This window comes from Pezoporus occidentalis, unplaced genomic scaffold, assembly GCF_034315485.1.
Source record: "Pezoporus occidentalis ecotype Australia unplaced genomic scaffold, CSIRO_AGI_Poc_V1 ctg196, whole genome shotgun sequence".
NCBI lineage: Eukaryota > Metazoa > Chordata > Aves > Psittaciformes > Psittacidae > Pezoporus > Pezoporus occidentalis.
This window is the reverse complement of record NW_026913811.1, coordinates 2,256,171-2,272,488: the sequence shown is the minus strand read 5'-3', so window position 1 is coordinate 2,272,488 and position 16,318 is coordinate 2,256,171. Positions and strand designations below refer to the sequence as shown.

The following is a 16,318-nucleotide window of genomic DNA, read 5'->3' as shown; positions in this document are numbered from 1 at the left end:
TGGATGTCAAGCCCTGTGCATTGCAGATGAGGCATATATGATCCTTACAATTAAAGAATGTTCCTTATATTGTTGTTTACGACCACTCCATCTGAATTTGGAGACAGAACAACTTCTTGAGACTCTATCAATCAGTGGTTTTGAAATTCCTGAGAGCACTGTCAAATATATTGATAAAAAGAAATATCACCCTTAAATTCAAGAGGTTACAGTTAAGTGAGTTGCAAAGAGTAACTGGAGAGTTAACACAGTTGTGTGGTAATGAGTTCAAGAAACTGTTTACAAAGTAATGAGCACAGTCATAAAATTGTGATCATGAGTGCCTTCTCCATTATTGTATTTATCCATATATTGTAAAGTGTTAACCCCATGGCTACTGGTCTGCTAAACTGTCACTTGAAAACAACAGCCTTCTCTCCCATTTTAGTTCCTCACAAGATCCCTCTGGCTAGCTGCTGAATTCTCAGTGCAGCGTGCTGTGAAAGCTGGCAATAGGGGCAACTGTGCATTCCTTGGTTTGCTTCTGCTATTCAATGCCCTTAAAAGATCATGTTTTCTTCAGGATCAACCACAAAGCAAACCTCATGCAGTCTGGTGCATATCTATGTCTTCCAGCTGCTACATGTCTGACTCACAAGCATCTCCCCTGTGTGGCTCCCCAGTAAAGAGAGTCAGAATGAGCTATTGTTAAAACCAGACTACGTGGACTCACATTTTTCTTGCTGTCACATTTTCCGATCAGTAGTGCTTCTGTAAAGTCAGTGGAAAATACTGTCATCCTCAGCAAGACCACAAAAGATGCATTAGCTTGGAGGCTGCAGGCTACAAGTGTGCACAAAGGGTGAACCACTGTGAAGCACCAAGCTGTAAATGGTCCTCAGACTGTCTGCTGTTCTAGTGTTACATGTGGTGCAATGCCATGTTAGAACAGAACAAAGATGTCGTGAGCTTGAACAGGATGTGTGTGCATTTAAACACAAAGACTTATAATAGACAATGAGATTTTTAAAAAGTACTGTAGGCCATGTCATTAAGTTTTTAAGAAATAATTGTTTTCACTCTCAATATACCGTAACTGAAAGCTAAAAAGTGCTAAAGGGACCATCAGCCACGCAAGTTAAGAGCAAGCTACACCAGGGATTAGCAGCATCAAGGTTTTTGTGCAAAAAGCCATGAAGTTAAATGAATAATCTTATCAGTTGTTGGCACACTTGTGGGGGTACACAGGCTTCAGTTGCTGAGATGTTCTAGAAGTAACAACATGAAGAAGTCAGCAAAACCCAACTGCTGAGGCATGTGAGTGGATGTGAGTGTCCTGATGTGTAGGGCTGGGGGATTTAAAAATAGATAACATACGAGTTTAGTATTTAATCTTGAATACTCAAGAGATTACAGTTCAGGACTGGGACAACAGCTTCACAAGTTGGATGATCAGGTAGTGAGGTGGAATGCGAACTGGCTGGAGGAGAGAAGCCAGAGAGTTGTAGTCTATGGGGTGGAGTCTAGTTGGAGGCCTGTAACTAGTGGAGTGCCTCAAGGGTCAGTACTGGGACCAGTATTATTTAATATATTCATCAATGATTTAGATGAGGGAATTGAGTGTACTATCAGCAAGTTTGCTGATGACGCTAAGCTGGGAGGAGTGGCTGACACGCCAGAAGGCTGTGCTGCCATCCAGCGAGACCTGGACAGGCTGGAGAGTTGGGCAGGGAATAACTTGATGAAATATAACAAGGGAAAGTGTAGAGTCCTGCATCTGGGCAGGAACAACCCCAGGTTCCAGTATAGGTTGGGGAACGACCTGTTAGAGAGTAGTGTAGGGGAGAGGGACCTGGGGGTCCTAGTGGACGACAGGATGACCATGAGCCAACACTGTGCCCTTGTGGCCAAGAAGGCCAATGGCATCCTGGGGTGTATTAGAAGGGCGGTGGTTAGTAGGTCGAGAGAGGTCCTCCTTCCCCTCTACTCTGCCCTGGTGAGACCGCATCTGGAATATTGTGTCCAGTTCTGGGCCCCTCAGTTCAAGAAGGACAGGGAGCTGCTGGAGAGAGTCCAGCGCAGGGCAACTGAGATGATTAAGGGAGTGGAGCATCTCCCTTATGAGGAAAGACTGAGGGAGCTGGGTCTCTATAGTTTGGAGAAGGAGACTGAGGGGTGACCTTATTAGTGTATATAAATATATAAAGGGGGAGTGTCACGAGGATGGAGCCAGGCTCTACTCAGTGGCAAACAATGATAGGACAAGGGGTAATGGGTACAAACTGGAACACAAGAGGTTCCACTTAAACTTGAGAAGAAACTTCTTCTCAGTGAGGGTGACGGAACACTGGAACAGGCTGCCCAGGGAGGTTGTGGAGTCTCCTTCCCTGGAGACATTCAAAGCCCACCTGGACACATTCCTGTGTAACATTATCTAGGTGTTCCTGCTCCGGCAGGGGGATTGGACTAGATGATCTTTCGAGGTCCCTTCCAATCTCTAGCATACTGTGATACTGTGAAGTTCTAGCGTGAAGGCAGGCTTTACATATGCCAAATACGCAAGCAAGTTAAGAATGAATGGAAAGAATATATGAAGTTTACACTTTCTTATGTGATAAACTCATGACACTTGTCATGAGAGTTCCCAAAGAAACTCTAGTACTTACTGGAAGTATTCAGGAGTACATGTAATTCTGCAATACTTTGGAATACGGAAAAAAAAAAAAAAAAGACTGAAAAGCAGAATACCTGAAATATTTTTGGCTTGCTTTAATATGACTGAAGCCCCATTCTGCTGAAAATGAACTTTTTCCTAAGACCTCAATGTGATACCTTGATTTTGTGATGACATCTGTTTCTGTTTACATGAGAAAAATTCAAGATATATAACCCTACAAAAATATCCCAGAGGCAACATCATTGCAGTGTCATGGGAAAGAACATGCTGAGTATAATTCATTGTTGTTATTGCTGAAATACAGCTTTACTTTCAAAGTATGTTTACTTCAAGTATGTTTAACATACTTTAAAGGCCATAATTTGAATGTCATTTAAAAGTCTTTGTTACAGAGCAAGCACCTAGGAAGCAAACTCTCTCCTCCTTTCATCCTCAGAAGCTTGTAAAATAGAAGAATAATTGACTGGAGCAGAACTGGTTTCTGGTTTTTTCCTCCATACACATAGATGTACCGATGTGACTGAATTTGTCAAATGTACTTTGACTCTATGCTTCAGCCTTTTATCAAGCTTTCCAGTTTAACCCAGGTTTTCCACTCTACAATTTTCTGTCATACACATATTTTTTCCCCAAGTTGAATATTTAGTAATTTCCATTCTCTTCTTCTCAGACAGTAATAAATGATGCCAAGAGACTCAATCATCAGTAATGGGATGCAAGAAGGCATTTGCCTGCAGCACAACATGGGTGTTCAAGGGCTTGTGAGATGGAAGGTAGAAGATGATTTGCAAGCAAATTCTTTATGTCCTGCCCTTGCTTTCTTACATACAGCGTGTTGCAAATGTCTGATTACTAAATTGGGTTTGTAAGGTTATGTGATAAAGCTCATCTGCACACATACCAAGGAGCAGGAAGGGTACTCCAAATAATATCTTGCCCTGGCTGTCTCCAGGCTCACCAGCCCATCAAAGGCCCATTGCACAAGCCCCAAGGAGCTCAGGGGCAGGATGGCAGTCGGGAACCGAAATCAAGGGCTCCCGAGGAATGAGCTACTTCACCATGGGCCTGCCAGGGCTGTCCCAGGAAAGCCCCAGCCCGTGCCCAGCATGAAACCCACCACCAGCAGCCATCGGGAGCACCCCCAGGTCACGCTTCCAACTGAAGGTGGTTGCTGCAAAGGGCTGGGGGACATGTTGGGGAAGCAAGGGAATAGCAGCTCAAGATCCCATAGGATTTATCATGGGATGTTAGGGGTAGGAACCAAAGGTGGGAAAAGGTGTTTAGGTGAGCTGGGGATGAACGGAAGCAGCCAAATGAGGGGTAAGATGGCAGCAAGGGCCAGTGACTGGCAGTAGCTGGATGGTGGGAACGCTCGTCAGCCATGGCCTATGCCTGGCCAGCACAGCCTGTCCCAGCTGCTCGCCACAACCCTTCCTCACGCCATCACAGATGGCTCTGTGTGTGTCTGTGTGCATGTGTCTGTCCACACACACCTGGGATCTGAGTGCAGTGGTTGGGGTCAGAGGGTGGGTGGGAGGTCCATGTCCCTGGTGCAGTGACCACAGCGAGTGCAGGTGTGCAACTGAGTGTGCAAGAGCCATCAAAGATCGTGCTGGATGTGGCGCTGGGCTGGTGAAGCCTGAGCCAGCGGGGGTCTCTAAAGATGAACACAAGCGGTTTACCTATGGGGACAAGGGAGTCCCAGCCTGCTCTGTGTGCATGTGCATCTGTGTGTGCATGTGCACCATGGTCTGCCCCATCAGCAGGCTCAGTGGCTGTATGTCCCGGTGCCAGAAAGTGGGAAGTCTCAGATTAAGGGGCAGCTGTTGGTCTGGTAGAGGGTCTGAGCCAGCTGCCAGAAGGACCCACAGCATTCACTCATGTGTGCATGGAGTCACTTGTGGATTGCCATCCTGCCCCGCCAGAGAAGGGAGGGGGCTCAGGCCCTCCATGCTGCCTGTGCCTGTGTGAGTGCTCTGGGTGTCTGTCTGATCTGTGCGCCCACACATGCATACTGGTACTGATGTGGTGCATACGTGTGCTCTGTGTGTGTTTACCTAATGGGAATACATCTTCAGCCTCACTGCTGGCTGGATCTGGCAATGTGCAGCTGAGCAGCCTTGCTTCTCCCAGGCTCTTGGATGCAGCAGGATATACTGTCCTGCACCTAAATAGATATATATTTAAGTATAAATAGAATTCTTTCTGGGTAAATAGATTAATTACTTACCTCTCTATAAAGGAAAAAAAAAAAAGGAAAAAAAACAAGAAACTTTAATAGTTATTCAAGAATAAATCTTGAGCCTATTAGGTGATGGATTCAGCTCCCAGACTGATTTTTTTTTCTCATAAAAATACAGCTTGTTGGCAGTTTTGTCTGAAACAGCACTGGCTGAGGACTATGGTCTTGGCCCACCAGTGATCTCAGTGCAACTGTGGGGAGGCCTGCCAGGCTCAGTTGGTCTGTGCAGATGCAAAGTGCTCATCTCTGTGAAGTGGTAAATATTCAGAGTTTGGCTCACCATTTAAATTTTAACCAGCTCTCTAGTATTCGAACCAACTATATTCTATGCTACTGTTTATTAACAATTTTTGACTTGAAGGTTACACACAGAGATTCCATCTGAAACTAGTCAGGGTTTGTGCCACTATTTTCACTGCAAAAATATTTCAGAAACACATTCCTGTAGTGATTTGCAATTCTCTTTAATTTCCAGTCTGAAGCCACCCCTGGCTGATGCATTTTTCTTTTGTAACTCTTCAAGGTCTGATGTTATTTTCTTTTTTCCTCCCTAGAATTTATCTCCCGGTGCTCATATAGAGAGCAAATGCCTTCTTTCATCCCACTAGTTTAAATAAGCCAACCATTTTAAAATTATGTTCATCCTGCATATTTGGCCTGTGCCTTAAACTCCTAATTTTTTACTGCATCCAAAACAACATACAGTCAGGCATCAGCTTCTCAGTTAGAAAATAACAGCTGCCAACTGGGAAGCAGTAAGGAACAGCTTTCTAAGCTGTCTCTCAGTTGTGACCGATTAAGTTCTCCATTTAAATACAGTTAAATCTAGCCAGACTGGACCCCTTCTATACTGTTACATATAGGAAGCCAGTAAATCCACCAACTTCCTGGGCTCTCTTTTCAGTGATCCTCAAATACTACTGACCCTCTTTCATCAAGGATGGGATAAAATGCAGTGTGGCAAGGCAGATGGGATCTTTCTGTCTTCACAGCAGCAATAGATAGCATTCTGTACAGAAGACATAAAAAGACTAAAATTATAATCAATTCTTTGCAAAGCTGCATGTAACAATGAAAAGAATGCAACTATCACTTTCAGAAAAAATGCTTTTATAATTAATAATAATTATCAAGCATTATTATTCTGGTGGTGGGAATGTGCTTGCTTCTATTTATACCAGATACTATTCAGGTACATAAGGATTATTTACTCCCCCTAGAAAAACAAAGAAAAAGCCATATGCAATTTACTATAGACTGTGGAAACAGTGAAATATCTTGAGGATTTGTGACGAGCAGTAATGAAGAGTATTTTAGCTAGGCCTATGGAACATATGGCAAAACTGTTGCTTCCAGTGAAACTGCTAATCTCTTTGTAATCAATGGGATTACTCATGAGTTTATCAGATTATTAACCCAAATAAACTGGAATCATAATCCTGATTTCAGAATATAATCTTCAAAAAAACTAAGTATCAGCTTCTCTATGTCCAGCAGTTTCAATGAAATGTCAGTGAAAAAATTCAGTAGATAGCCATCAGGGAGACACCTTAATTGCCTCTTAGTGGCAGAACAATATGACATGAAAATAATTCTACTTTAATAATACAGATGTATACTTTTGAAAGGGCAAAGATTATCAAAAGCATTTATTTGTGTCCACATGGTGGTAACAGACTTAAAATATCAGTGACCCAAACAGGATCAGTCCAAAAGTGGCTAGTTTGAAATATTCCCATTTTTTTTAACAACTACTTGTATTTTTAGAGCATCTAAATGAATCTATTCCTCATCTGTAAAGTGGAGACTTTCAATAAATTCCAGTATGTATTTGGAGACTCAAGTTACACTTGAAAATACTATCCTAATTATCTTTCCCTGCAGTTATTCTACTGGTATTCAGAAATAGGTTGTGGTGTGTGGTAAAGCAATAGGATGCTGTCCCATACTTTACTTGAATGTCTGCAAAAACCCAGCTGAGAAGAGTTAGTCTTCCTGCACTCAGAAACTTATTTGTTTGTATTCCAGGAAAGAGTAATCTCTGGTTGTTCCCTACACATATAAAGAAAAGAGGATACACTCATTGAAAGCAGGTATGGGGGCAAACCCAACAATATTACAGTGGGGTTTCATTAAGAAGCTTTATTTTGTGTGAATGGCACTGGAAAGTCACCTTTACTTCCCATCAGTTTCTTTCTGTGCATAAATTAGTCAAGCATATAAGCAGCACATTATCCTGCTATGTCTGTAAGACACCACTAGTATTTAGCTTTGTATCCTGCACTGTCTCTGATTTGATGTATACTGGACTTCTGAAACCCAATGGCAAAATTCTGTGAAAGATTTAAAATGTGAAATAAATGAATATATAATACCTGAAATTGTTACCATTTCTATGCCAGTATATCCTTTTACGTTATGTCTACAACAACGTACACTGCATGTACTTGTTCCATGTGACCAGAAATGACAATTTCCTCTTCTGTATATCACTGAAGTTTTGAAGGAGCATCTTAAAGTAGTACAATATTAAGAAAATCTGCTGCCCCTCAATTCCACTTTTCCAGCAGATCCCATTTAGAAACCAAACACATTTTTTTCAAATGTGTAATGTCAAGATGTAATGTGGCTCCTGTGCATTAACTTGGGAGAACTGACAAAAGAACTTTTATACAAGAGGCAGAAATTCAGCCCCTAACAATCTTTTTCTACAGCTATGTAATTCAGAGAGGCCTGTCATCTCAGTCAGCAAGACACAAGCAGTGTCACTTCAGATGCTGCTCAGATGTCACAGCTTTGTCCACCTTACATGGCATCTGACATAGACACAGACCAGCAACTGGATTACCGAGGCCTCATAGCTTCCTGGTTCAGCTGTGTAGCTCTGGCGCAGGACTCCCTGCCTCTTGCCATGCCATCAGGAGAGCTGTGATTGCACCAGACCCGAGCATCCAGGGGGTGGCAATCTGCCTGTCTCAAATCACAGCTGATCTTTGTGACTCTTGTCAGGATGCCAGTATGAAAGCATACTGATGGCACACATTGAGAAAATTTAAAGTTCCTATTCAAGACTGGCAATGTTGAAATATACAACATAATTCTAGTTGGAGCATACGATATAAATGACATAGAAATTACTTCCTGAATAATGAAAATTACTTATGATGAGCAATGGAAATATAGATTATCTACTTGAGCTAATCTAGCTTGGAGAAAAAAAAACAGTCACCTTAGAAGGCTAATTTATACCACCTTTAAGTTACCATACCTTTATTGCTATAATGCATATTTGTGCAGAGTGCTGTGTTTTGTTACACACCATAAGCTGCTTCTACTGCAATGCATTACAAGAAATATTTTTCTGTCATCGCTTTTTGTGGCTTAGAACACAGAAAAATTCTTCAGTACAGCACTTCAGCTTCTGTTAGCTTTCCACTGAAAACACGTGGATTTTAGTTAATGAATAACAGGGAACACAGCTACTGCAACTCTTGTTACCACAGGCAAAGTATGAAATAGAGGTTTTCTAATATGAAAATATTTTTTATAAGGTGACACTGGCTGTTCTCACCATAAAAATCCACAATGTAAACCTGCAATATGTTACACAATTATTTTATACCAATGATAATAGGAACATATTTTTTAATATTCAGAAAATAAAAATTATACTAATATGTGCCATTCTGAAAGAAATGATGACAATATAGGTGAAACCGTATTTCACAGATACATGATTAAAGACAGCATTTAATAGAAAATACTTGCAAATCATGGCTTTTCAGGATAATTGTCTAACCCTACCTCATTTTACAGACTGGAGCTTGGTAAATGCTCAGTATTTCTCTAGCATGGGACTTCAAATGCATGCATTGCTGGTCTCAACCTCTCCTGCAGATTGTTTGAGTATCCTCCTGGGTACTCATTAAAAAAAAAAAACAAAAAAAACTGTCTGAAACAATAGAACTGCTCAGCTTTAGCTTTTCAGTCTTTTGCTTGACCTCCACATAATTGTGGGAGGAGACTTTTATCACTGAGGAGGGAAGAAGCAGTTCCTTAGTTGAGTTTAGCCTCTGTTCCCTTTAGTGTCACCCTAGTAGAGAGATACGCATCTAAGCTTTCAACAACTTCTGCTTCCTAGGTAGAAATCTGCTATTTTGCTCTCGCAGGCTTCTTGCAATGTTTCCCTAGTGACTGATGCTGTGCATTGCAAATGTCTGCCTCCTGGAGCTGCCGAAGCCTGCTCTGAACCTTTGAATAGTCCTGGCACTAGTAACTCTTATCTCTTCCTATCACAGCCAGCCATGGGAGCCATCGAGTAGCTCATTGAATAGCATATATTGTAAACCTGCTCCTTTGCAATATTAACAACAATGTAATGGATTCATGGCTTGAAAATGATCATGATGCAGATTAAATCAGATTCTCCTTTCTCTCCTCGTGTGCTTGACACAAAACTCTTCTTACTTTGGGACAGGAAAGGGAATTGTCAAAGGGGAGGGGAAGGAGAGAACAGGGGAAGGAAATCCTTAACTTTAAAGGTACAAGCTGAGAATGAAAAGTGTATCTGAAGAATATATTACTTAGTTTAGTAATAGCAGACATTGTCTGCCATCAGCCAGCTCCTCAACATGGCAGGACAGAGGTTTTCTATTAATTGTATGAAATCTTGAAACTTATTCCATGTAATACTGATTTGTGTAAGGCTATTCAGAACCCACCTCATTGTTATTCACAGTTAATGAGTGTGTTGGACAGAACTTGCCAGAGAAGCCGTATCAGGGAGGAATTAGCAGTACCATCAGAGTTGGCTGCATTAGTCCCAGCAGACCACAGAAACCTGTTCTAGTCTCCAGCTCCATATGCTGTTACACCAGAGCTCAGTAAACTGCTCACTTCAAATGAGAGACTGACAGCCTGAACTAAACAGTAAAACTTCTATATAGTATGGGGGTGAGATTTTACCCATTTAACTGTTTTCCTACCTTAGAATTTTTAATATACTAATCCTTCCACTAGAGTTGCAGAAATGTGATAATCTTTACCATGGGTTCTTTTGCATAAGGAAGCTTTATAAAGCAATGTAATAGTCTCATGTACCTGGTTATCATGGTCTTGCTAGATAATTAGTAAAACATCTCCTCTGATGTGTTGTTGCTCATGATTCTAGTAATTCTAGTGAAACTAAATTCATTCTAGTAATACCAGCCCAAATGTGTCTACTAAATATTAGAACTGTATGGGTATGTTATAGTATTTAGAGCATGGGATTCATAAATGATGCACCTTGAGTCAGTAGGCACCAGGAGCATAAATCTGTATTTACCATGCTTCAGTGACAACACTCTGCTGTATGTCATTGTTTCCAGTTTTAGGTTGTCATTTTTCTGTAAGGTCTTGAAATAGACTTAAAGTTGCTAGCAGACAACATGGTAATTATTTGACTCCTTTGAGAAAAGGATTCTGACTAGGAAGACCCAGCAAGGTTACTCAACATGACAAATACTACAAGATTTTCAGTGATTCTGTGCAAATATATCAAAACTAAACAAAGACACTATACACAGATACACACACAAAAAAGATGCCCAAAAGATCCATATTCTAGACAGGTAAAATCATTCCAGTTATGATGCGCTATCTTTGTTTTCAGAAAGCTTTTACTTTGCCCAAGTCTCAATTGCACATATTCCTGCCATTTCCATATTGACATGATAGTGCAGTTCATACCTGTGCCTCAGGGATGCCAGTATCAAGTATATAGTGATAATTCAGTCTTTGCTCCAACACCTTCCCCTTCTTTTTTATTTTGGTATCTGAATATTTACCCTTCCAGTTGGCAATTTTTGTGATACTCAGATCTAAAAACCTTTGCAGAGGCTGCTTTTAGGGCAGTTATAAGGTAATGAAAACAAGGTAGTAAGAGTCCAGGAAGGGAATAAAATGCACTGAAAGACAAGGAAAAAGGCTGCTGTGACCTACTCAGTTTTCACAAACTTAAGGTATGTGACTCTATGTTAGTAAGTGTTCTAGCTTCTTAACATCTGCATAAAAAACACCCAACACAGTAATAATTAGAAAACAAGTTTCCTTTCCCATTTTGCCTTGGCACTTCATCATCTATCCTCTATTAACTGCTCTCTTCATTTGTTTGCTAAATCTCCTCTCGAGCAGATAAAAGGGTTTCATTAAAGGAAAGCTAATGCTGTCAGTGGCAGGAGAGCTGCCAGCCCTGGTGGTTATAGTAAGTCTACTAAGCTGACCTAAGCATGCTAATACTTCAGAAATTCATTCTATTCACAGCAGTCCTCTGCAAATATTCCTTTATCACATGTGAGAAACTAAGTTATGCAATTCAAATGAGTAACAAAAGACCAGACCCGAGACTTCACCTTATCTCTATGTATGCACACAGTTCTGTCCTAAGGGAAGCAGCAGTATACTATCAATTGTAACCCCTGCTGTATCAGAAGCACTTCCTAAGATTACAGAAAGGTCTGTCAACAGCTTCATGAAAGTATTCCTTTCAGAGACTACTGAGAAGAAACCAGCACTGGACCATCAAAACAGAACATTTTTTTCCCCAAAGATTTCCTGCCACAGTCCATATGCAGAGCAGATGCTCTAAACCTATATGAAGGCCACCCACATAGTATAGTTTAGCTCTAATTTAGCCCGAGTTAAAAAAACAACCAACCAAACCCCCCCCAAAATATCACCACCCCCCCAAAAAAAAACACCACCAAAAACCAAAAAACAAACAAAAAAAGCGCAGAACAACCAGATCCTACAAATCACTGACATCTTATGTCACTGCCATAGCACTTATACTATGGTAGAAAATACACAGAAGAGTAACAAGTGAACTATGTAACAGTACTAGTTGTCATCAACACTTAAAGTAAAAACCTCCTTCATTGGCCTTTCTTCAGAGCTACATACTCCAGCTATTACTTCATGTTTAATTGAAACAAAGTTTTCAATACAACATCACATTGAACATTCATCTCTTACCATAAAAGAACAAATGTCGAGCAGTAGCACAGTTTTAGCTCAACAAAAATCATGGGGGAAAAAAATAATCTATGAGGCTTCTAAAAGAAAAAGTAAGAGTGCTCACATCAAAAATAGATTTATCTTAATTCTTCTCTCTTGAAAGATTAATGTAATTGTTTAGGTAATGTAATAAATGGGGGGGTGTAGGCATGGGAGAGAGAGGGCACCATTCTCATGTCTAATAGGAAACATGAATAAATCATGCTGTTTATTGAGTAAGTGCACATTTACCTGAGAGCTGCTGTCAGGCAAGCACAGAAATGATGGTGGAGCAGTCCCATGGCATTATTTCTCCAGCCATTTGTGATGACCATAATAGAAAACATAGACTAGCAACAGCTGATTTTTCATTCATTCTCCATTTTCAGGTTTTGCAAAGGGTACTGGAAACCTTACTTGTTCCGGTTGATTAAAAAAAAAATTAAAAAAATCATACAGGTGGAAAAATAACAAAAGGACCATGGTTCTGTGAATAGACAGGATCATATTTTAAATTCAAAACCTAAACTGTCCCAATAATTTAAAAAAAAAAAACCCTCATCTTTTTAAAGGTTTAGTAGAGAAAAAACGATCATACACATGCCTATTATTATGTATAGACTGCACGCACCAGCTACTCCAGCAAGGCTAACATGCATCAGCCATTTTGCACAGAAGCAGAAAATAAACCAGTCCTTCTGCTTCCCCGAGGAAAAAGAAATTACACTGAAGCCACCCACAGCAGGTGGCAAATGTGATGCTTAGCCATAGCCTGTGGTGAAGACTTCAAATAAAGGACAGCTTGGAATTTAGTGATGAATTAGACTTCTTCACAATCACCTGAGCATACCTGTAAGCAATTCTCCTGTATTATTTTTTTAGTTTATGCTTGCAGGGCAAAACTACTTATACTAGATAACAGAACACCCTGCAGAACTATTCTCACACAGCTCACTTCTGCTGTTTTGCTGCATGGGAACACCCACTTGTCAGAGAACAGAAAATAAAGATGGGACAGAGCATGAGGAAGCAAAGGAAATGCTCTCTTGTGAATAAACTTACATTACACAAGAGAAGTATCACACTTTTCATTTTCTTTTTTCAGTAAACATTCTTAGGATCGCATCTGAATGAGACGTGATGCTGGTTAATGCACCCACTTAATGAACCAGAAAAGATCATTCTGCCCCTAAATTCACATCTAAGTTCAGTTTTATACTGTAACACTAGGTATTTCTGCATTCTTATTTTTTAAGCTTATGGAGAAACACATGGACCTGAACAAAAATCTAGTTTGACACAAAAGATGACTGAAAATAAAAAAAAAAAAAAAAAAAAAGAGAAAGTACCTTCAATGTATTTTACAGATTCTTCTCCGATTCCCTCTTGCTACCAAATGAGTCCCCTTGTGGTAAAAACCTGTTAGGAAAGGACTGTGTGCAAAGCAACTCATGACATCTGCCCTCCAACTTATGTTTGCACAAAAAATGGTAATTTTTTGTAACCAAAAAATGAAGAAATTGGTATTTTTCCAAAATAAACATGTAAAAAAACCCCAAAACCAATAAAACCTGTCATAATTTTTTTTCCTATTATCAATTACTAGCTCTAGGTATCACCAACACATAAAGAAAGCAAGAAAATCATTATTCCATAAGAAATTTATAGTATTTTTGTGCACAGCTGTTGATTTATATAAGTGGACTTTATACTGCTAGGAAATGTGATTAATATACCAGAAAAGAAGGTAAAAAGTAGAGCAGTGATACAGAACAATGGTTCTTCAACTCATACCTCTGCCTCCGATTTGAAGAATAACATTCACTCCTCATATTTTGGAGCACTAAATAACACTGTAACTAGATGCAGAAGAATTATTAGTCATTATCCACCCTTGATCTTTACACAAAATTCCCATGACATCTATAGACATTCCACAGCTGTACAAAACAAAATAAGGTCCATGGCAAGCACAGCTTTCAGGATTTGCTCTTCAATAAATATCAAAAGCATAGGAGAGACAGCAAATGTTAACACTTTATTAGTTTTGAACATATAAAGATTATCTCTCGGAAACAATTCTTTTAGAGCCATCTTGTGGGGAAAATAAGTAATTTAAAACAATACGTGTACTGTAATTGGTTTTCTACCAAAGACACCACTGTTCAGTATGACATCTTCCAGTACTCTTAAAAAAAAAAAAAAAAAAAGTAGTCTTGGTCACAAAGTAAACTTTATACAACATTGCTTAAATCACTGCAACATGAAGAAAGTGCTTTTCTGATCTATCACGTTAAAATTATTGGCTCTAGATAGTAAAAAATACATGCCACTAAGTTAAAGATGTTATTTTTCTGAAGAATGCTTTTAGGCCAGATTCCGTTCAAACTCCACACAACTGCAGACCACAAAAAAAGTTCAACAACCTAGAGAAGCTAAGGCCTTTCTCAGAGCTTGTTTGGCCAAATTGAATAAATCAATCTAAGTAAAATGGGGTAACCCCTACAGTAGTAGATTCAGCTCAAAGCTGAAAAGTTTTTTCTTCTTTAACATCCCCAGCACTGCTATTTATTTTACACTTTGGTAATCTTCTGCTACCTCTGAAGGACTTTACACCAGTTGTTTATGAAGAACTCATTAAACGACAGTTTTCTGTTTGTATACAGTTACCTGAAGTACAGGGCTGAGCAGACATTTCAGAATAGTTGAAAGTCATGATGTAGGCTTCAGTTCCCATATAGCAATCAAACATCGGCTGCTGCTTGATCTATGTGTCTTGTCTATAAAGCAAAGCACTTAAACTTTATCCTAGAGAACAAAAGCTTACATGTAGCCCATTTTTCTTACTTGGTTTTAAGTTTTGCCCTACTAAAATACTTCACTTACAGAGAACAGTAAAATGTATCACATCACATTTATCCACTATGCAATTATCTTCTATTAATACAAAAGTGAAACAGAGTATCACAGAATGCTTTTACAGAATGCACAATCAAGAGGTGTCACAGAAATATGCACTTTTTGGAACTGTTACAATCAGTGTATAGTTTAGACTAGCAGGCACCTCTATTAACTTTTGTTTTTTCAAATAAAGAAAGAAATTTGACAATGAAAGGGTCCTATGGTAACCAAAGCCTCTGACAGCAGTAACTAAACAGAACATACCGGTAGCCAGACATATAACCAGACAATTTTGCTACTGCAAACACGAGTACATAAATGTTTAATTTTACACTTTTACCAAACTTTGGGTGAAGACGGTGTACATGTGGGCTCACAGCTTTCCTTCCTTCTGACAGATGACAACGAGATCTGCTTCCTCCACAACCTCTTTAAACTTTGGAAAGGAGCCCTGACTCAGGGGCACTCGCTTTAATGAGATTTTGGATTTCTTTGAATTTTGGATGTTCTTTATCAGCTACCAGCTGCAGCAATATAGCTTCACTAGTAGTAACTATAATTCCAGTGCGAGCAAGACGCTGAAAGAGAAAAGAGGAGAAAAAGAGTAGCAGCAGATACTTGCAATGTGAGTAAGCATACATTTTGTAAAGACAACAGATGGTATTTTTTAAAAACATTTCTTATTAACAAAACATTGCCAATTCCATTCCTGCATAACTAAGCAGTGTCATTTATAAAGCTAGGATGGAAAGTGAGTGGTTTTAGACTTCAATGAGGAAAAAGCCTGCTCTGGATTACAAATAAGGCTTCCTACTTGGATTGGATTCTTTCCCCATGTCTGACTCAATATGCAGAAAGCCCACCTCTGTTACATGAACAAGCCTTTCCCTTTGCATAGTAAAGAGGATAGCCTTCTTCACCCTCATACATATCTGAAAGGCTTCAGAAAAAAGAAAATAGCAAGGTCCAACCTAAAGGCATTAAGCAAGAGTAACAGTTTTTCTTTCAGGGCTTGTTATGTACTAGTACCTCCATCCTTGAACTACACAGCGTTGGTAGTACTAATCACCTCACGGGACAGAACAAAAAGCTCTTCTACAGACCTTATAAATCATATTAGCACAACAGCAGCTCCTTTTATTGAACATCTCATTACAGCCTCAGTAAATCCTGAGTTAGTTCTTGGGCTACACAATAAAAAGCATCACTGTGTAGAAAGCAAAACTGAAAGAGGTCTGCTGGGTCTTTTAAGTGTGCAACTAAACAGAACAACCCTTCGTGTAGCCTAAGCCACAAGACTAACGGCAAAGGTTTTGGACTTTTAAGACTGTGGTTGTTGCCTACGTAGCAAAGTTATCTTTAAGTAAAGGCTGACCACCCCCTGGGCCCTATCAGCTTCCCAACAATTGTACAGATTCACTGGCAGTAAAACTCTTCATGAAGCCAGCTTTCCCTCCATCATCCTCTATTCAGCTGCATGCTTC

General features: G+C 39.8%; 1 protein-coding gene across 3 annotated transcripts in view; it reads right to left on the bottom strand.

The window, feature by feature from the left end:
- ISOC1 (isochorismatase domain containing 1) overlaps positions 1–16,318 on the bottom strand; it is a 70,186-nt gene that overhangs the window by 39,959 nt on the left and 13,909 nt on the right. The window contains exon 5 of one of the 3 annotated variants that reach the window (XM_062617463.1): positions 13,953–15,412. The exons of 1 other annotated variant lie outside the window; for it this stretch is intronic. In XM_062617463.1, the coding sequence (XP_062473447.1) occupies positions 15,266–15,412 (147 nt within the window). In that variant the 3' untranslated portion in view covers positions 13,953–15,265. Of the gene's footprint in view, positions 1–13,952; positions 15,413–15,497; positions 15,806–16,318 lie in introns of those variants that run through there. One more of the 3 variants, XM_062617462.1, reaches the window with a different exon arrangement.